The sequence below is a fragment of the Pelophylax lessonae genome, assembly GCF_965119305.1.
Source record: "Pelophylax lessonae genome assembly, chromosome: 1".
In the NCBI taxonomy this organism is placed as follows: domain Eukaryota; kingdom Metazoa; phylum Chordata; class Amphibia; order Anura; family Ranidae; genus Pelophylax; species Pelophylax lessonae.
In genome coordinates, this window is record NC_138768.1 from 235985772 (window position 1) to 236008420 (window position 22649).

At 41.5% G+C, this 22649-nt stretch overlaps 1 protein-coding gene across 1 annotated transcript in view; it reads left to right on the forward strand.

Moving 5' to 3' along the window:
* The window catches only part of DNAH10 (dynein axonemal heavy chain 10), a gene marked incomplete at its 5' end in the record, with an annotated part of 236277 nt that overhangs the window by 175418 nt on the left and 38210 nt on the right, over positions 1 to 22649 (forward strand). Inside the window, 3 exons of the mRNA XM_082256636.1 lie at positions 1638 to 1819; positions 7760 to 7896; positions 13165 to 13382. Of these exons, the coding sequence (XP_082112762.1) occupies positions 1638 to 1819; positions 7760 to 7896; positions 13165 to 13382 (537 nt within the window). The remainder of the gene's footprint in view (positions 1 to 1637; positions 1820 to 7759; positions 7897 to 13164; positions 13383 to 22649) is intronic.

Genomic DNA, 22649 nt, shown 5'->3' on the forward strand with positions numbered 1-22649 from the left:
ATACTCTGTAGCTCCTACTGGATTTTGCTTCTAATCCCCTTGTGGAAGTGGCTATTTGTGGATGGACATTTTATGGTTATATAACCTATCGCAATGTTATAATCTTTTTATATGGACTATAAACTGAAGGACTTATGAATAAATGGTTGTGGAACGAATCATCTGAGTTTCCATTATTTCTTATGGGGAAATTTGCTTTGATATAAGAGTGCTTTGGATTACAAGCATGCTTCCGGAACGAATTATGCTCGCAATCCAAGGTTTTACTGTATATATATATATATAAACAAATTTCACTCCCAAATTTTTAGTGCCCATCCACACTATATACAACATTTCAAATCAGCAAACGTCTACATGCTGTGTCCTCCTGCCTGCTCCCTGTTGCTTGTCTTTGCACCAATGTCTATCAGTGTGTTGCACTCACACTGCCACCCTGGGCTTGCAAAAGCTCCACCAGCTGTTTGAGTAATGTTACCAGACTCAACGTGTTTTGTCCTAATGGACTTTGTTAAGGGTTTCCAGTAACTTGCATGAAAAAATGCCAGTAAATGTTGGTAAACCTAAATGCGCAATTGTATTAATAAATGTGGCCCAAATTATTGATAAAATAAGTGTATGCTCTTGAAAAAATGATGAGGCAATAGAAACTGATTGATGCCAGCAACTAAGTGGCTGATACTAATGGTTTGTCACTACCCGTTTTCAAATGATTGAAAATAAAAATTTAATTCAGATAAAATAGTATGCATAATAAAAAAAGGTCACAGATCACATAGTAACCCAGGTTAAAAAAAACACATATCTGTGTTCGACTCAGCCTCTGTCACTTGTTCTAGAGAACTTGGTCTGCATACAAATGTGGGAAAATATAAATGAAAGCATGTAAAATAAAAACATGAATATACTAAATACAATCATTACGTGTATTCATGGCATACTGTTATAAGAAGGCAATATTTCCCTTAAAATTCTAAGCCTTTTCTGCTTTGTTGTCAATCTTGTGCAATAAAATTCTGATCACTTCTAGTTCAGCTCAGGTATGGCATTCTTATAGGTTGCTTGTAGTGTGTATTACATGACATGCAATAAGGCCTCTTTCTTACTTAATGCACATCAAAGGAGGATGTAAGTACTCGTCTCACCACCAAGTGAGGTCCTTTCTGATGTGAAGTGTTGTGAGGTGTTAATGTGAGTGGATGTGTTGTGGATTGTAAAAAACAATAGGTACATTCTGCAAGTGCAAGTTTTCCCATAGGCATTGCAGCACATGTTGTATACATTTTTAATGATGTATTTCATTTATAGCATTGGCAAATAGACAAGGCTGAATTATCAGAAGCCTTTTTAAAATGGCCATGTAAAATATACGATATACAGAATGTTTTTCCAAGAACTGTTCTATAGAATCTGTTTTGTTTTTTTTGGGGTTTTTTTTTTTTGCTTTTTTCATGTATAAATGAAAAACATGTATACAGTACTCATTATCTGTAACACAATCTATTCCAATTTATTTGGGTCGTTCATACAGTAAAGTAGCATGATATTTGAGTGTGAGCAGTGTGCAGTGGTCTATGCTATATTCAAATCCTTAGTAGTTTTATCTGAAAAGGCAATTTGTTTCTCATTTTATCAAGGACCTTTGCCAAGCCACCAAGAGCGGTTCAGGTTGTATGTGAGTGCATCCTTGTGATGAGAGGCTACAAAGAGATCTCCTGGAAAAGTGCAAAGGGAATGATGTCTGAACCAAATTTTTTGAGAATACTTATGGATATAGACTTTGATGCCATCACACAAAATCAAGTGAAGACTGTTAGAGGTAATATGACTATAAATATATATAAGTCAAGATTGTTAGAGGTAATATGACTATAAATATATATAAGTCAAAACTGTTAGAGGTAATATGACTATAAATATATGTAAGTCAAGACTGTTAGAGGTAATATGACTATAAATATATATAAGTCAAGACTGTTAGAGGTAATATGACTATAAATATATATAAGTCAAGACTGTTAGAGGTAATATGACTATAAATATATGTAAGTCAAGACTGTTAGAGGTAATATGACTATAAATATATATAAGTCAAGACTGTTAGAGGTAATATGACTATAAATATATATAAGTCAAGACTGTTAGAGGTAATATGACTGTACATATATGTAAGTCAAGACTGTTAGAGGTAATATGACTATAAATATATATAAGTCAAGACTGTTAGAGGTAATATGACTATAAATATATATAAGTCAAGACTGTTAGAGCATGGGTGTCCAACCTTTTGGCTTCTCTGGGCCACATTGAGTGTACAGAAATTTTCTCGGGCCGCATATAAAATATATACTATTAGTTAAGGTATATAAGTAATAAACCGCCGCAGCGCCCTTCCCATGCTGCCGCGCCCCCTCCCCCCCAGCACTAATTTAACACAACTAGTGGATGATCTCCTCCGAGGCTGCCTCTGTGGCCATGCCCCCGACTGGACTTCCTTCCTCCCCAGCAAAAAATAAATAAAAATTGTCAGGGGGCAGTGGGCCGCATTGCCTGCGGTTCTGGGCCGCAGGTTGGACATGCCTGTGTTAGAGGTAATATGACTATAAATATATATAATTCAAGACTATTAGAGGTAATATGACTATATATATATATATATATATAAGTCAAGACTGTTAGAGGTAATATGACTATAAATATATATAAGTCAAGACTGTTAGAGGTAATATGACTATAAATATATATTTCTCTATCGCTCATTGACAGACGTAGTCCTCGGTGATACAGCACCTTCGGGTTATGTTGCCTCCACAGGAGTAGGACTAGACAGGAAATAAAATGCTCTGGCCACACCCTAGGGGCAGTCCCCGAGGGTATATCCTCTCTCTCTCTGCCACAGCAAATCAGTTTTTTTTCTGTCTAGTCAGGAGTAAGGACCTAGATACCTTGCTGGGATCTTCGGTCCTGGCAGGATTTTTTTCTTCAAAAGATTTTTTAGACAGCTTTTTTTCTCCAGTGTTCCTGTGAGATCTTCAAGCAAGAAAGCTGAACTGGGCGACGGGCTGGATGTTGAGATCCGGTGGTCACCCCAGTTCAGCCTACGAGCGCGTGCAGGCCATAGCTCCGCGCTGGGTCGGCCGCGACATAGTCCCACTGGAGGGACTGACCCTGCGAGTTAAACGTCTCGCTGAAACGCCAAGGGCCATGAGTCACGGCGTCCGTATTGGTCGACAGCCCTCCCACCCCGGTGGAGAGGGGTACTGTCAGGAGTTGGTGCCCGCCTGGTTCCGGTATGGTGAGTAGTATGTTTCCCCTTTCCCCTGACGGGTCTTGAGGTGAACGCGGGCCCCTCTCTGTATGGTAAGGATGAGTTCCCCTCTATCCTATAACATGGCACAGATCCCCCTACTTTGAGTGTGATTTTTATGTGCAAAAAGCCAGGAGGCTTGGTTTGGGAGCTGACAATCTAATTGTAAATATGTTAAAAGATTGTAATCAGTGGCAGTATGGGAATCTTACTGTGATAATATAAGTATCCTACCAGTCAGAAGCCACGGACATGTAGACTGCTTTCCAAGTCAAGTCTCCAGCAATAGCAGGCCTTCCGACGGCCATGCGGTCCGCCAGGGTCCGGTACCGCCGACCAGGCTAAATCCCCATGTAGAGAAGGTGTTGTGATGCTCTGCAGTCACGCCGCTATTCGGTACAACCGCCGCCATTGTTTGCTAGATCGCACGAGGCCGCCATTTTGGCGTAGCCTCGTGTCTCCAGCATGGGGGCGGCCATGTTTGAGGTGACCCAAACACCTCGTGGAGCTAGGGGAGGCGCCGGAAGGCGTGCAGAGGGGCGGAGCCGCCTCCTTTTTTCCCGGGCAGCCAGCCAAAAGACTTCCTGTTTGTGAAGACAGCGCTGTAACCTGTTGCAGTGAACTCTGAGCATCAAGTGGTGAGCCTGGGGGTCTATCTCTCTCTCTCTCGATCGATAGGGATCCCTAGCAGGTAACACTGAGGGGCTTTTGTAGCGCTGGGGGTCTGAAAAAAAAAAAAAAAAAAGTTTTTTATTTAAGTTTGGATTGTATTTTCCGGGTAGTTACTGGAATAATCATGGACCCTGCCACACAAGTACCCCCACCTGTTTCCCTCGAGGGGGCCACGGGACCCGCCGGTGCACAGAGTATGGATGCATTTACAGCAGTTTTGGAGTCTATGGTGGCTCGGGTGGAGGCGGCCTGTCAGGGACGGGGGTCAAGAAAGCGACCCCCGCCTACCCCTATATTATCTGACACCTCTGACTCAGATTCAGAGACGGTCACTGCAGCTGCAGGTCCCTCTGCAAGGGCTGTTATCTCAGGTAAAGCTCCCTCAGACAGTGAGGAGGACGTTCATTCTTCCGCCATAATTCAGGAAGAAGCATTGGTGGACGCACTAGTTGTGGCGGTGCGGGAAACCTTAAGGCTTGAGGTTTTACCGGCAGAGGCAATTGAAACAGAGATTCCCTTTGGTACTAACAAGCCCATCAAAACGGTGAAGGTTTTTCCTGTACCCAAGTGTTTTGGTAATAAAATTAAAGGAGAATGGGAGCATTCTAAGCGTACCTTTACTATTTCCAAGCGTATTGCTAGACGCTATCCGTTTGAGGAATCCCTCATTAAGAAATGGACGGTACCACCAGTGGTGGATCCACCTATTTCCAGGCTGAATAAAGCCACGGTTATCCCAGTGGAGGACACTTCGTCCTTTAAGGATCCGGTAGATCGAAAGATGGAAGCGGAGTCCCGCACTATCTTCTCCCTGATAGGGTCAGCATTTAGACCAGTAATTGTTATTGGTCTAGTTTCCCAGACACTAACGGAATGGGCGAGATTGGTACGCCAAGACCTAAGGGGAAAAGATATCCCCCAGGGAACATCTGATTTGATGGAACAGATTATACAAGGGCTACAGTTTGTCTGTGACGCAGCCTTGGATGCTACCCCCCTATTAGGGCATGCATCTATGTCAGCGGTAATCCTCAGACGTGTGCTGTGGTTAAAATGCTGGTCAGCTGACCTAGGTTCCAAAAAGACCTTGACGAATCTCCCCTTCCAGGGGAATCGCCTATTTGGGGCCACCCTAGATGAAATTATTAAGGATGCCACTGGGGGCAAGAGCACTTTCTTGCCACAGGCTGCTAAAGCTAAGGGACCTCGCAACAAGCGAGGACCTTTCTTTACCGCCCATAAAGGGTTCGCACGCCCGGCTGGAACAAGCGGGAAAGGCAAGACTCCTCCAGGAGGGTTCAAGAAAGGCTGGTCGGACAAACAGAGGACCGACTCAGCCAAACCCGAAGCAAAGGATTACACAGCCTGAAGGTGCGCCCCCACCCGGGTTGAGGGTGGGGGGACGTTTTCACCGGTATTCAGGACATTAGATCGAGCATCGACTACTACTACCGGTGCGATTCTTCCCTTCCAGCATTTAAGTACTACAGGGAGCGGTAGTCACCGTTCCCTGAATAGATCTTTTCCTTTACCTTTTCCTAAGATTAGTCTCAATTCCCCACAGGAATCAGATCTGGTTGACCAGACAGACCAAGAAGCCTCTAGCCGGGTGACTTCGGTCCCTGAGATCCAACCAGGAGAGATCACCGTTCCTTATAGGAATCAGGTGTCGGATAAATGTGTGGGAACAGAAAACGACCAGACTTTGTCGGATGGTCGGGGCCAGATAGCTCTAGGGACGCCTGGTTCAAATCCCGTCAGTGCCAGTGGTCCTAGAAATTCTAGGCTGGCCTCGTCAAGCCGGCCTGGCCGACTTGGACTTGCTAGTCGCGGACGTTCCGTGGGAACTGCGTCTCAGGGAGTATCTGCGGTCTCGAGGACCAATCTACCATTGTGCTTTACAGTCGCTGGTTTTAATGGCCTGGCCATTGAGACCCAAGTACTGAAGGGCAGAGGGTTGTCAGCTTCAGTCATTCCTACCCTTATTAAAGCAAGGAAAGCGACTTCCAGCAAGGTCTATTATCACACATGGAAGACTTATATCGCGTGGTGCGAATCTTTAGGATTTCCTCCACGTACCTATTCGGTGACTCGAATATTGGCCTTTTTGCAGAAAGGGGTTGAGCAGAAGCTAGCCTTGAGCACCATCAAGGGTCAAGTTTCAGCATTAGCAATCTTCTTTCAGAAACCTTTAGCTACCAAGTCCTTGGTGCGGAATTTCATCCAGGGGGTGCGGCACCTGGCTCCACCAGTCCGCGCGCCCTTACCGCCCTGGGATCTTAATTTGGTTTTGTCGGTTCTACAGAAACCTCCTTTTGAAAACATCAGGGAGATTCCCTTGCTTACTTTATCCCAGAAGGTGGCCTTCTTGGTGGCTATCACTTCTGCACGCAGGGTGTCAGAACTGGCTGCTTTATCATGCCAGTCCCCATACTTGGTGATTCATAGGGATAAGGTAGTACTCCATCCTAAGCCATCCTTTCTTCCTAAGGTGGTTTCAGATTTTCATCTGAATGAAGATATTGTACTACCTTCCTTGTGTCCTCAGCCCAATCATCATCGGGAACATGCGTTGCATTCCTTGGATGTGGTTCGGGCAATCAGGGTATACCTGAAGGCTACGGAATCGTTCCGTAAGACGGATTCACTTTTTGTGATCACGGATGGCCCCAGAAAGGGGTTGCCTGCATCTGCCGCGACTATTGCCAAATGGATTAGACAGACGGTGGTACAGGCTTATTCTATTAAGGGTCAGAGTCCTCCGTTCCCTGTTAGGGCGCACTCCACTCGAGCGCTCAGTACTTCCTGGGCCTTTCGCCATCAGGCGTCAGTGGTCCAGGTATGTAAGGCGGCCACCTGGTCGTCGGTACATACCTTTACAAAATTTCATAAAATTGATGTGATGGCATCGGCGGATGCCTCATTTGGCCGCAAGGTTTTGCAGGCCGCAATTTGAGGAGACCGGTGGTCTACCTCGAGGGTTTTTTTTTCTGTTTGAAAATTTGTTTTGTTGAGTCTCATCATTAAGGATGAGCATTGTAAACTTCTAGTTGGCACCGGTTGGGCCTTCTAGATTTGGATTTGATTTCCATTTTCCCACCCCTCATTTGTGATACTGCTCTGGGACGTCCCGAAGGTGCTGTATCACCGAGGACTACGTCTGTCAATGAGCGCTAGAGAAAAATGGATTTTTGTAAAATCTTACCGTAAAATCCTTTTCTCTTAGCTCATTGACAGACGTAGTACCCGCCCCTCTGTTTTTGAGTTGGGTTGGGTTAAATTCTCTAAACACTGCTTTTGTGACATAACTGATTTGCTGTGGCAGAGAGAGAGAGGATATACCCTCGGGGGACTGCCCCTAGGGTGTGGCCAGAGCATTTTATTTCCTGTCTAGTCCTACTCCTGTGGAGGCAACATAACCCGAAGGTGCTGTATCACCGAGGACTACGTCTGTCAATGAGCTAAGAGAAAAGGATTTTACGGTAAGATTTTACAAAAATCCATTTATAATTCAAGACTGTTAGAGGTAATATGACTATAAATATATATAATTCAAGACTGTTAGAGGTAATATGACTATAAATATATATAAGTCAAGACTGTTAGCGGTAATATGACTATAAATATATATAAGTCAAGACTGTTAGAGGGAATATGACTGTAAATATATATATACTATATACTATTATATATACTTATGCTATACTACATGTATTATATATAATTTTCCATTAATGAGCTTACTAAACTATTTATCTCTCATATCTGATATTTTTGTAGGTTTCTTGAAAAACCTTAATGCAACATTCGCAGAAATGGAAGCTATCAGTAAGGCAGGCTTAGGAATGCTGAAGTTTGTAGATGCAGTAATGGGTTACTGTGATGTGGCTAAAGAAATTAAGCCAAAGAGAGAAAAGGTAGAGTCTCCTATCTGCAGTATGCATATGATGAATGTTTTTATATAATAATTATAGTCTACAGAATTAATGGCAGTAGATAACATGTTTTGTGTTCTTACACTAAATTATTGAAAAGATGGGAACGCCACGCTGGTTCATGCAGTTCATAAAAGATTTTATAAAAAAGAACATAAAAAAGAAAGAACATAAAAAAGAAAAAAGCAGCGCTGTATAAATAATAGTGATACTCTTCAACAAGTATACAAATGTGCATAAACAAAACAGAGTTTTAAATCAAACAAAATAGATCACAATGATGTGAATAAAAGTCCATAAGAGTAAATTAATTTGTTCCCGTGTTATTACTCCACAATCTTAGTGAATCACCATCTGTGTGCTGCCTCCACCAAATATAAGAAGTGCACACTTACCACAACCAGTTGCTGGCTAAGTTATAGGATAGCAAAAGCGCATTTAGTATTCAATGGTCTTCCTTATGAAGATACATCTGATACTCTATGAATGTGGTAGATCTTCCAACCTCACAGGTGAATTTATCAGGGAAACTGCTCAATCTCATTAAGCCAGAGAGAAGGATCACTGACATCAGAAAAAATTGCTCATAGTATAGTATTTATTAAAATATGTAAAAAAACGAATTAAATACACCACCAAACCACAAACATGTGTGTTCACAGGTATAATTTCTCCAGTGTAGTAGAATAAAATACAATACAGTTCATATGGGAGTATAAGATACAGATCATATAGTACAATCCGGTATTGGCGCTCCCATTTTTTCAATACTTCCTCAAAGTCTTCTGAGGTTCCAACAGGACATTACAGTAAGCAACCTCCAGGACTGCATATTTTGTTCCAACAAAGCACTGTAATGTTCAGCGGTCCCATACCACAAAACAAAATATGCATTTTATACACAGAAAAGTGATATCTCACTAGGCAGCCATCCTTGACTTCACTTCTGGCCCTGGGAAAAAATATATTTTGAACACTAAGTTTTGTTTCCTTCCATCCCAGGCTGTTTTCTGTAAGACTTCGGCATGGCATATGTATGCAGGACGGAACTATACTGCATCTAAGCACCACCAAAAACACTAATTTTTAATGTTCAAAGCAAACTCACCCATCTATTCATGTTTTCATTTTGCTGAGAAATCACTTTGAAAAACACCCCCTAGCATTTCTGGTCATGGCCATCTTGAAGTGGTAGTAAACCCTCTGCTTTTATTTGTACCTACAGGTAAGCTTATAATAAAGCTTACCTGTAGGTAAAATTAATACCTCCTAAATTTGCACAGTGTAGGAGATATTCTAGCGAGTAGCAGCTGGTGACATTACCGGCGCATGCGCTCTGAAGGATTGGCATTCCCGTGCCATTCCTTCAGACCTGTGTGCCGTAGCTGAGACTCCCTTTCTCATGCACAGGAGTGATGTCACCGTGGTTCAGCCAGTCAGATGGGCGAAGTCAGCGAACCCGGAAGGAAAACCAGCCGAAGATGGAACCCTATGCAGCAGTGGCAGCGAGCTGGCTGCTTGAGGGCTTCATTTTGCAGTGCATACTAGCTCATTTTTGCGGTGCATACTAGCACATTATGATATTGCCTTGCAGGGGGAAACTTTTTATTCCCTAGAGTTTACCACCACTTTAAGTAAGGGCAGATGATTCATGTACCATTTACTTTCTGTAGTCTATCTGCTCAGGCACACAGGCAGGAAGGTGTGCTTAGCTGAGAAAACCTCCCCTCCCCTCGCGAAGACTCCTGGGATGTATGATACCATTTGCCTTAGCCTGGAAACCAGGAAGTAACTAAAGAAATGTTAAAAAAAAAAAAAGAAGAAAGAAAACAAACAAGTAAATATGATCTACTTCCTATCTATTTACTAATGTTAACAGCATAGGAATTAAAAATAGTCAATATTGATTGAGAGAGTGAAGTTCCACTGTAAACTGAAACCTTACCTAACTTACCCTAAAGAGCTAATGTGTTTAACCACTTCTGGACGGCCCACCGCATATATACTTGGGCAGGGTGGCTCGGCTGCGCAAAATCACGTACATGTATGTGATTTTGTGCAGGGGTTTTTTGGGGGAATGATACAACGGTGGTCTGCCTATGTAAACAAAGCAGACCGCTGTCACAGAGGAAGAGAGAGATCTTGTGTCAAGCTAAGCTGAAATCACTCCCTAGGAGCACACTTAACCCCTTGATCACCCCTAGTGTTAACCCCTTCCCTGCCAGTGTCATTTATATAGTAACAGTGAAAATTTTTAGCACTGATTACTTTATTGGTGTCACTGGTCCCCAAAAAGTGTCACTTAGGGGTTGATTTACCAAAGCTGGAGAGTGAAAAATCTAGTGCAGTTGTGCATGGTAGCCAATCAGCTTCTAACTTCAGCTTTTTCAATTAAGCTTTGACAATAAAACCTGGAAGCTGATTGGTTTCTATGCAGAGCTGCACTAGACTTTACACTCTCCAGCTTTAGTAAATCAACCCATTAGTGTCAGATTTATCCGTCACAATGTCGCAGTCCCGATATAAATCGCTGATCATTCCCATAGTTTGTAGAAGCTTTTGCGCAAACCAATTAATATATGTTTATTAGAATTTTTTTTACCAAAAATATGTAGCAGAATACATATTTGCCTACTAGTAAATAAAAGGTACTCTCGCGCTATCACTAAGAGGTAGTCAAATGGCCAACTGCCGCAAGCACCGATCAGCAAATCCATAGCTGAAAGAAATCAAAATAATAAAGTATTGGTGCTGCGCTGTCGAATGACAACCAATAAAGGTGATCAATAAACCATATTATCCATGACAAAATGTGCATATGGCAATCAAAATTGTGTGACTAAACATCAGATACTATACATAAAAATACATAAAAGGGCACTAGGTGAGTGCAAAAAAATCGAAGTTAGGGTGGTCGATTACAGTGAAAATAGTAAACCATAACCAAAACTCAGAGGTAAGGTGAAGGAATAGCACACACAGAGTTGTCACCATATTGGATAGTTGAGACACCAGTCACTTTCTTTATTTGCTGTTGGGATTTCACACGGATTTCAATCCAGAGTCTACCATTTCACTGTTTTGTATATGGACATTTTTTTATGTTTCTAGCAATGGACACTCATTGATCACTAGATGGTTTTATATGATTCTGGATAGGCGATTGGAGTTTTGGTTTATGGTTTACTATTTTAACTGTAATCTTTCGCACTAACTTCAAATTTTTTTTTGCACTCACCTAGTGCACTTTTATGTATTTTATCTATATTATCTGATGTTTATTCAAACTTCCTTTTGCACACAATGTTTATTGCCATATGCACATTTTTCCACAAATAATATTGTTTATTGATCATTTTATTAGTTGTCATTCGACAGCGCAGCACCAATACCTTTACTATTACATATTGGCCTCAATTGATGAAAAAATTTGATTTTTTAAATTTTTTTTATTGGGAATGTTTTATAGCAGAAAGTAAAAAATTTTTTATTTTTTTTTTCAAAATTGTGGTTCATTTTTTGTGTATAGCGCAACAAATAAAACTGCAGAGGTGATCAAATACCACTAAAGGAAATTTTGTGGGGAAAAAAAAGACATCAATTGTATTTGGGTACAGCGTCGCACAACCGTGCAACTGTCAGTTAAACCAACACCGTGCCGTATCGCAAAAAATGGCCTGGTCATTAAGGGGGTAAAACCTTCTGGAGCTGAAGTGGTTCAATTGTACAGTTGTCTTTTAAAATGTCCTTAAGAAATTGTTACATTTTGGCATACAACCTGAAAAGGGGGGTTCCTTTTTTATCTGAGATGCCAGAATCTTCTCCAATGCACCCCAAAGTTAGTAAAGAAAAATATTTTCAGATATATGGAATATATGAAATGCTGGCACAGCTAAATCTGAGCTTCAGGGTAGCTCTGCTTGTCTGCACAATCCCCCCCCCCCCCCCCATCCACTGCCACATTTGGCACTTTTTAGGGGGGAGCAGGTACCTGGTTTTGACAGGTACCCGCTCCTACTTCCAGCTCAGGTCACAGCGGTGATCTAGGCAGAAGTTTGACCCCCCTCCTTCCTCTGCAGTCTTCTGAGACACATCACAGGTCCCAGAAAACTATGGACATATAGTTACATAGTAGGTGAGGTTGGATAAAGACAATAGTCCATCCAATTCAACCTGTGTAGGTGTGTGTGGCCGTAATCATCTCTCATTACCCTGAATGTTCTTCTCCTTGAGATGCAAGTCTAAGAGTCTTTTGAAAGCCACCGTACTTCCCGCAGAAATCACCTCTTGTGGTAGAGAATTCCACAATCTTGTAGCCCTAACAGTAAAGAACCCCCCACGTTGCCTGAGGTTAAAACGCTTCTCCTCTAATCGCATTATATGCCCTCAAGTCCTCATGCAATCCTTTCGACTGAAAAGCTTTTTTTCTATGCTGAGATCACCATTGAGGTATTTATAAATTGCTATCATGTCCCCTCTCAGGCGTCTCTTCTCCAGGGAGAATAAATCAAGCAATTGCATGCGCTCTTCATAATTAAGGTCCTCCAATCCCCTAATTAGTTTAGTTGCTCTTCTCTGGACTCTCTCCAGCTCCAACACATCCCTCCTGAGGACTGGTGACCAGAACTGGACAGAATACTCCAGATGTGGTCGGACCAGAGTTTTATAAAGTGGAAGGATTATAGTTTTATCTCGGGAATACATCCCTTTCTTTATGCATGCTAATATTCTGCCGGCTTTGGCAGCTGCCGCTTGACATTGCATGCTATTGCCTAGTCTATCCTCTACCAAGACTCCCAGATCTTTCTCCATTTTTGATTCACCCAAATGTTCCCCCCTATTTTGACGATTGACTCGCGCCTGCACAATAGGAAACAGGCTGTGAAGCCCCAAGGCTTCACTTTCTGTTTCACTTACTAGAGATGCCGGCGCCTGCACCCGAAGCTGATTGAAGAATTGGTCCCAGTGAGGACAGTGCTGGATCCTTGGACGGGTAAGTGCCCTTATATTAAAAGTTAGCAGCTACAGTATTTGTAGCTGCAAACGTTACATTTTTTGGGGGGAGCCTAAGCTCCTCTTTAATTTCCAATAAAGAAAAAAGAAAAAAAAAATTATTTTCCACTAGCATGAATCATACTTTTCCACTACTGACATGTAGGGTACTGAATGTTATACAATAGAGGAAATTTATATATCAAATAGAAATAGATTACCAACAGTGTAATACTGATTACTTACTTTGTATTCTAGGTGGCAAAGCTAGAAAGGAACTATCACATGAGTAAGCGTGAGCTGGAGAAGATTCAAGCTGAACTCGCTGCCATCCAGAGTGAACTAAAAACCCTAGGAGAGCGCTATGAAGCTGCCATAACAGAGAAGCAGAAACTGCAAGAGGAAGCAGAAATAATGGAACGCAGGCTGATCGCAGCTGATAAACTCATCTCTGGCCTGGGATCCGAGAATATAAGGCAAGTAGATCATGGATCTGTAGTGTAAATTGTCTAACAAGCACTAGGATAAGCAAAGCCTGAGTCTATGAAAATGATGTTGCTGTACAAATGCATAAAAATGTACCGCTTTCAGCCCAGAGACCATCTATATATGTCCTTGGCAGGAAGCGATTATACCAGGATCATGGCTGGAGTTGCAGCCTTGTGTAATGAAATAAAATCAGCACAATCACCAAAAACTTTTTATGTGCAAATAACAACTCCCATAAATCATATGCCTAAAAACCCAAGCTGAGATTGCCGCACTCACTTGATAGTGCGTCCTCCAAATTCACCTCACGAAAATACAGTGCATAATATAAGTGTAGAGCAATCAGATATAAATTATACACTCATAAAACAAAATATTCCAACTTGAAATAGTAAAGAAATGTGATAAATAAAATTAGATAAAAAACAGTCCTATACAGAGAACTCCACCGCTGTGTACAAAAATCTAGTGACAGTTCATATAACTTCTTCCAATGTATCCAGTGCCCGCCACCTCCAGATAAAATGCCTGTTCATCTCCAGTATCAGACCCCACTACAGTCATATTAGCCTTAGATCCAGGGTTTTTTCCTCGGAAAATAGGTTCAGGAACTCCCCCCTTCTGAGTCACCCCTTGTCTCCACCCATTACCCACCTCTGAGCACTGTCCCTTGGTGTCACCCCCTAACCAACTCCCACGCACAACAAAACACCTCACCCAGCAACAAAAAATAGACCCCAGCAACATTAGACCCCCTCCAGTAGCAACAATGGCTTTCCCAGCCACCAGTATCAATAGATCAACTAACAATAGACCTCGGCCTCAACAGGAGATCCCTACCAACCACATAAGACCCCCCAGCAACAATAGATCCCCCAGCAGCAACAATAGACCCTCACACAATAACAGATCCCTAACAGGGACAATAGAGTCCCAAGCAGCCAGCATCAAGAGACCCTACAACACACCCCACACCCCTTGCTATTACTTACATTTAGTGCTGGAGGTGCCGGAACTGCGTTCCCCCGTGTTCCTGCTGAAAAAAAGCCCTGCTTAGATCAATTCCAACTCTGGATGGTACAGCAACACTCCTCCTGCTCCCATCACAGAGTAACGCTACTTCACCTCTTTCCTTAATTTACGATCATCAATGTAACATGAAATGAAATAAAACGGAAAGACCATAGTGCTCTCTGTTTCCCAACATTTATTAATACCAAAAGGGGATTTAAAACACTCACAGGGGTATATTAAAAAAAATCATGCATTCAATCAGCTTACCATACTGACACAAATGGCTAATGTGTAACGTTACAGGCTTCGGCTCCTCCCACCCATACACAATACACCCCCCTATTGGGTCTCTGTCAGCAACAGGTGTGACCAGAAATGTGTGGACTGACACAGAGAATATCAGGCATGATTAAAGTGTAAAGAATATAATTTATTTAAAAATAAGTGAATAACACAAATGTAAATGCACGTCCAAAAAACTACAACTGTGTAAATCCAACCAGATAACCAAACAATAGTGACACACAGCAATCAACTGCTCAAACCAAATATATACAGAAAACAGGATAAATGAATAGTAATTGTAACAGACCCGTGGTCATACACGGGAGATCAAGCAGAGGAAGACAGAACAGGGAGAAGGTTACAGGAGATGGAGTAAGCAAGCAGGAAGGAAGGAATCAGGCTGCAGGGTCAGGATCAGAGTCCAGGATCAGGATGCAGGGACACAGGTCAGGAGCACATGGAGACAACACCAAGGCAGTGAGGAGGAGCATGCACAGGGTTTAAATACACTTCCTGCAACCAGCATCAGGTGATGACTGATTGCATTAGAGGTCAGCTTCTGACTGCTGGGAGACACCCGCTGGTGGACACTGGAACTGCAGCCTATGGATCTGGGAGCTACAGTGCCACCAGCAGGTGAGCTCTTTCCTTACAGCTTCTTTGGTAGGTGGGGATCTGACAACATTCCAGCCCTTAAATAGCCATATCTCTTATCATCTTATCTTTATTGTATGGACATCCGGAAGCAGGAAAGGTCGGCAAACAAACACTTCTGATTGATCACAAAGCTCACTGTATCCTCCAACTATCTCCTTCGCCTCATCATGAACCTGGTATCATTTTTTACAGTTGGTAATTGGCTTTATTGTAAACGTAATCTGAGTGGCTTTTACAATGCTTAGAAGCCCTCCCCCTATCCTGCTGCAGTTTCTGGCCTCTTCCAATCTACTGGGAAGCCAGGGACCACTGTAAGCAGTTGGGTTGGCTGCGAACAGAGGAGATGGAGAAACAAATTGTCCCTCCATCTCCTCCATGACTATTGAAGCCGGGATCAACAAGGATTCGTCACCTCTGGTCTCAGCGCTGTGTTTCCTTGGCTAGTACAGCAAGGGAAGCATCTGATCAAATAGATCTCTGCTTTATCGGCTACCTTGGCTACCTGTCACGTCCCAAAGCTGTCAAAAGGTGTGATGTTCACCACATGTGATACCAATAAAATTTAATGAAAAATAAAATAATAATAATTTTAAAAAGTATAAAAAATTTAAATAAAATAAATAAAAATTATAAAAAAGTTTTCATAGCGAACCCCTTATATTCCATCTATTATTGTCGCCTATTTTCTTTATTGTATACTACCTATGTTGACAGTTCTGTTTTGTATTCATTTGTGCTACCCAACAATATCTTATCTTGTTGTTTAAAAATCATAATAAAAAAGATTGACACAGAAAAAAGTTCAAAGCATCCCCATTCCCCTGTGCTCACATGCAAATACAAAAGCACAGATAGGTTTGGCACGCATATGTAAACGGCATTTGCAACACAAGTGAGGTTTCGTCTTAAATGCCAGTGTGACAGCCTTAATTCTAGTGCCATAGCTCACGTTTAACTCTAAGTTGATAACCTGTAAAGGCTTTTAAAGTGTTGCCTATAGACAGTTTTAGGCAATGTAGTTTGTTGCCATTTCACAGGTGTGCACCATTTTCTTATTTTTTTAAAACTTTTTTGAAGAGTCTTCGAAAGTGTAGTACAAAACATAGCCTTGGGGCATACCCAGACTAACGGGTATAAAAACACTTATAAAATAGCAACTTGACTAACATAACAACTAAAAATTGTTAAAAAAGAGGGGGGGGGGTACTGCGCTTCAGGGAGGTGACTATTACATATTCAATTCAAGCATAAATATATATAAAAATCTTCACATATATACCATCAAAAAAGCATCATTTAGTGGATAATCAAATAGTGCTCCAGTGGATGCCTTTAGACAAAGGTGCTTATGTGCGTATAAATTAATACTCCTCATAATTATTAAAGTGCAAAAATAAAAAAAAGTGCTTATAAATATACCAGTAATTAGATAATTAAGATTCTCATAAATTTACTTAAACCTATTATAATAAAGTGCTGCACGTGTAAATCAATTGTGCAAATAATCAATTGTACATAAAAGGTGCAAATAAATATTGTGTAATCAATTAATATATTTACAGTGCACGTTAAAACAAGTTTATGGTGTTTTATAATTTAAATGAAGATGGGATTAAAGTGCTATAGTGTCCAAATATTTGTGATGACTCCCAATTTTTCTTTGAAAAATTCTTAAAGTCCTTTTTCAGTAAAAACTTTCTCCACCTTTGGGGTAGTGATTAGCAGTGCTCTTCTTTGATCACACTTATAGGTGTGCTATCTGCTCACCTCAATACCTTTATAAATACGCCTGTGATAAAATAGCCTGGGTTGTTGCCTTTTCCTCCACTTCTCCTATAGCCTCAACCTTTCAGGGGAGATATGGCTCCTTTCTGTGTATACTCCTCTCGGCGGGGGTACTTCTTCTTCTCCCAGATGACTAGTCTTTACAGCTCTGTAAAGAAGGGTGGGCCATCATAGTGTAGTATTCAAAATGATTTTATTTTTAAAAAATTGTAATCTTACAGTTTAGACTTTTAAAATCAGCAAAGACGCTGGCTGCGGGACTAGGTTGCTGTGTCCCGGTAAGTCACTTCCGGTTTCACTCTGTGACTGCCCTACGCGTTACATCACAGAGTCACGTGACTTCTTCAGGGGTATTCCCATGAATGATTTTCATCCAATGCTCTGTGCAAATTATTTATTTTTTTGGTACTAGTAAAAGTATTTTTTTGTGTATAATCCACAGTTTACACTCTTATACAAACAGAGGTGATTATTGTTTTTGTTACAACATGATTTAGTTGGATTTAGCATGTCAGTGTTTCTGGCCCCGAAAGTGAGTATTATTCAGTAAGAAATATGTGGAGGTTGTTAGCTCGAAGGAAGAAGGCATGCCATATATGCTGATTCCCTTAGCAGATCAATAAAGTTGTCCTGTCCTAGCAGTAGTAAAGAGCTGCACTTCTAATAACCTCTCCACCCTCTAACTACAAATTACAGTGCTGGTGGCGCAGCAGAAGCACACTGTCAGCATTATGAACGTTTACCTGAACAGGCAGCCAAAGTTATTGTGACCCAGGTTTCAGTCTGCACCTTGGGTTATTACCAAGGTGTTTAAGGCATCACTATTCACTATTGTGGGATACCTAAACAACCCATTGTTGAAGAAACTGTTAGTTTGGGCTCTGTTGGAAAAGGTTACATTGATCATCCAGGTGTTACAGCAATTCAGATTAGAAATTGCCACTGGAACCAACTCATAGTTTGGAGGATCTAGGTCTAGTCCTGGACACAGATCAGACCTGGGTGTTCCTTCCACAGAAGGAAATTTAGACACTCCAGTCTAATATTCAAACTCTGCACGCCAGGAGTCATCCTACTCTTCATCTTATTCATTTTCAGTAACATACTTTTGGTATGGGACAATCTATCCGGTCTCTGGACAGAGTGATTTGTGTATCACCAAGGACCAGGTTGTCTGGCTCTGGAGTCTGGGAAATCCTTCCTCCTTGTTAGGCAGGGGAGAAGTCCTGAACATTCTGTTTGTAATTGGAGGAGACTTTTGCCCCAATTACATCCTTAAGCGTCTGGCAGTTTAGCTGTCTCAATAGTGTTGTACCGTCTTGCTGGAGGATAATCAAAACCTTGGACATTTCCAAGGTGGTGGCATACATCAATCATCAGGTTAGACCGGAATTCCCACTGTGACAACAGAGGTAGATCTGATCCTATCTTGGGCGGAATCTCAAGGTTCACCTTTGTCAATCATGTACAACAGCCCTCAAATTTTCCACTTGCCTGCTCGCGTTTTGCAAGTGGAAAATGATTGAAGGTGAGAGAGGAGAGGAAGAGACAGAACACTGTCGGTACGTGCAGGGGTGGGCAGTGTCCATATCTGTGATGAGGGCGGGGGGGGCGCACTAGGAGCTTCTGCCTTCACCTGCCTGACAGGAGTGAATGTCATTCTCCCTCCTGTTATTGCACAATGCATGATTTCTGGACTCCTCCTTTCCAGCCACTTATCTCTCCTGCAGCCGTTAATCACTTCTCTCCTTCCAAGCTCCCCTCCCCCTGTTGGTTTGTTCTCCTTCCCGGCCAGGTCACTTGAGTTGGTCACTTTCACTTCGTCCGTCTCCTCGCACTTGTCTTTATCTTCCCTGCACAATCGTAAGTCAGCAGCGATTCTTGTGCTCCTCTCTCCTGTCCTTCATCTACTACTATCTTTCAGCTGTCCCCTCCATAAATCTGTACTGTATGTCCTGCAGCCTCTGGTCCCAGCTCTGAGCATTCCAAGCAGCCATTTAGCTGACCCTGTCCTGTCCCAAAATACAGCCTTAGCACTTTCTCTACAGTCTTTCACTCTGCTCTTCATTAACATATATTATTACAACCCAGACCCCCCCATTCACTCTCTTATCCCTAATAACTGGTGAACTGTGGTTTGGCCAGTGTGATTGTATGTGCGTTTTACCTGGATTTTAGGTGCATTTCTATTGAATTTCTATTACAAAGTGCGTTTTCATGAAAGCGCTTTAAAGTCCTGCATGCTGCATCTTTGATGCGGCTTCAGAAAATGCACTGTGTAATAGAATTCAATAGAAGTGCACATAAAATCCAGGTAAAACGCACATGCAATCACACTGTTGTTATTAATATTTATTTGTGCAACTTCTGCATTCATGCAAAAACATTTAACAGTGTCATTTTATAAAATAATTTTTTGAGGGCGCATTTAGGGGCGGGGCAGAGTAGGGGTTAGGTGGGGCAACTGGTGGCGAGTAACCCTTAAGGCCTGGCTAGTAGCTCAGGACTTGAAATTTTGAGCCCTGATGTACAACCCCAATTCCAAAAAAGTTGGAACGCTGTGTAAAATCGACATAAAAACAGAATGCAGTTATTTGCAAATCTCACAAAACCCATATTTTATTTACAATAGAAAATGTAAAACAAATGTTTAAACTGAGAAAATTTACCATTTTAAGAAAAAAAAAAAGGTAATTTTGAAATGGATGGCAAAAACACTTCTCCGAAAAGTCGGGGCAGGGCTACAAAAATTTGGCAAAGTAAGTGGTACTAACAAGGAAGAACATTTTGCAACCATTTAGGTTAATTGGCAACAGTTCAGTAATATGTGGTTAAATTTGAAAGTTATTGCGCAGATAAACCCAAATTAGAAAGCCGCTGGCAAAAACAATACGAATAGGATTGTAAATGGCATATACAAACAGAAAATTGCTGTGTTAAAATGACAAAGGAATAAGGTCCCATAAATATTACAGTCCAATTAGAAGTGGTATAGTCTAATCAATCACCCCAAGGAAAATGTAAGGGATTAAGTGTTCAACATATATGAAAAAAACATCTTCATAGTGAATATCGTATAAAAAGGTGCACCTCCACCATATAATATGAGATGGCCGCTCACCAGAGGAAATGGACTCTAAATTCTAAGAGTCATCATGTGCGCAGTATGATGGAATATCCTTAAAGCGGAGTTCTGGCCTAGTTTGCAACTTTAGTGTTTCCTGGAGTGCTCGCTATGCTGATCAACAATTGGGCATTTTAAATTTTTTTTCGGGGGTCACTTACCTTATTTTCAGGGCATTTTTGATTGTACTTCCTCCTTCTCCCCCCTCTGTGGCCGTGGCCACCGACATCACTTCCGCCTTTGCATTGCATCCTGGGAGCTGTTTGTCATCACTCCCAGGAGGCTGCAATCAGAAAGAACTCCCAGAACACTCCCTGGAATCAGGAAGAAGGACACAGCAGATTACACTGCGGCTTTAGATGCCCACATCCAAGATGGCCGCGTTTAGATCGCATTTTTAAAAGTAAGATTTTGACTAAATTGCAATACTATACACCTTGTAAGTATGAGAATAGCGGTTCTGTAAAGGGTGATGGATTAGTATTATAAGGGTATTTTTAGTTAAAAAAAGTATTTGAGGCCGGAACTCCGCTTTAAGACAGGAGTCATCAATCCTCTTTCCTTTGCAGCGAAACAGGAGACCTCTATGGCTTTTCTTTGGTGTCCAATGGGAACACACACATAAGGAATAATCATTGCTTCACTGGCAAATCATGCATGTAAAATGAATCAAAGATACTTCAATAGTGTGAAACCATATAAAATGTATTAAAGATAAAAGATACCAACTACTTACATAGACACAGTTAAAAACAAGCATATATATATATATATATATATAATGTATATCCATCCCGGGATTCAAGCCTTCAGCCTTGTGGGGTCGGCGGGTAATGTCACGAGCATGGACTCTGCCACAATGCGTTTCGTGAAACATCACTTCATCGGGGGTATTAGTGATTACTTCAGTAATATGACTGGGAGTAAAAAGAGCATCTTAGACAATCAGATTGTTTCAGAGGTAAGGATAGTCAAAGGTTCACCAATCTGTGAAAAACTGCTTCTAAAAATTGTTGAACGATTTTAGAATAATTTTCCTCAACAAAAAATTACAAAGACTTTAAATATATCATCATCATCTACAGTACATAAAACAATCTAAAGATTCAAAAAATCTTGAGAAATCTCTGTGTGCAAGGAAAAAGGCTCAAACACAATATTGGATGCTCGTGATTTTTTTGCCCTCAGACGGCCCTGCATTAGAAACAGGCATGATTCTGTGATAGACATCACTGCATGCTTGGAATTCTTCCAGAAATCACTGTCTGTGAACACAGTTCGCTGTGTCATCCAAAAATGGAAGGTAAAGCTCTATCATGCAAAGAAAAAGCCATGTCTGAACATGATCCATAAACACCGCCTCTTCTCTGGGCCAAAGCTCATTTAAAATCGTCTGTTGCAAGGTGGATAACTGTTCTGTGGTCAGACAAATCTAAATTTGACATTCTTTTTGTCAACCATGGGAATTGCATCCTCTGAACTAAAGAGGAGAGGGACCTTTGGGCTTGTTATTAGCGCTCAGTTCAAAAGCCTGCATATCTAATGGTATGGGGGTGCATTAGTGCGTATGGAATGGGCAGCTTGCACATCTTGAAAGGCACCATCAATACTGAATAATTTATCCTGGTTATAGAGCAGCATATGCTCCCTTCCAGGCAATGTCTTTTTCAAGGAAGGCCTTGCTTATTTCGGCAGGACAGTGCTAAAATTCATACTTCATTTATGACAAGAGCATGACTTCGTAGTAGAAAAGTATAAGTGTTTAACCCTTTCGCTGCCAGGCCCCTGTGCTCCACTTTTAAACTTAGCTGGCCAGGCCATTTTTTGCAATTTTGCCATTGCTTTTTTTATTTTTACCTTACAGCTTTCAGAGTTTGTTAAAAACCCCCAAACCATATATTTTCTGAAAGCACATGACCAGTAGAATACAAATAAGGTGCTACTGATTTTTAGGGCACAATGATATTTACGCAAATATTTATGAAAACAATATTTTCACTAAAATCATTATTAGCAGATAAAAATACAGCACATTTTACAAAACTCATACTAAACATAAAAGCTAACCTGCATTGAGTTAATAAATAACTACAACAGAGATAAGTGGAAGCCATGGAGACATTTATTGGGCACTGAGGCATACCTTCAGGATGTGGTGAGATCTGATGCTGCACGGACCTACAGGTTTGGCTCTTTCTCTGCCCCCCCTTGAGAGCGGATGCGTTCTCTGCCAGATCCTGCCCCCCCCCCTTTTTTTTCCCCCTTTCCCTACCTCTCTTCACATGATATAATTGATCATATTTTTAACTTCGTTCGAGACCATTGGTCCGAAATCTCCATGTCGGCCTTGTGCCCTCTAGAAGCTTTTATCACATGCTCTGTAAATCCA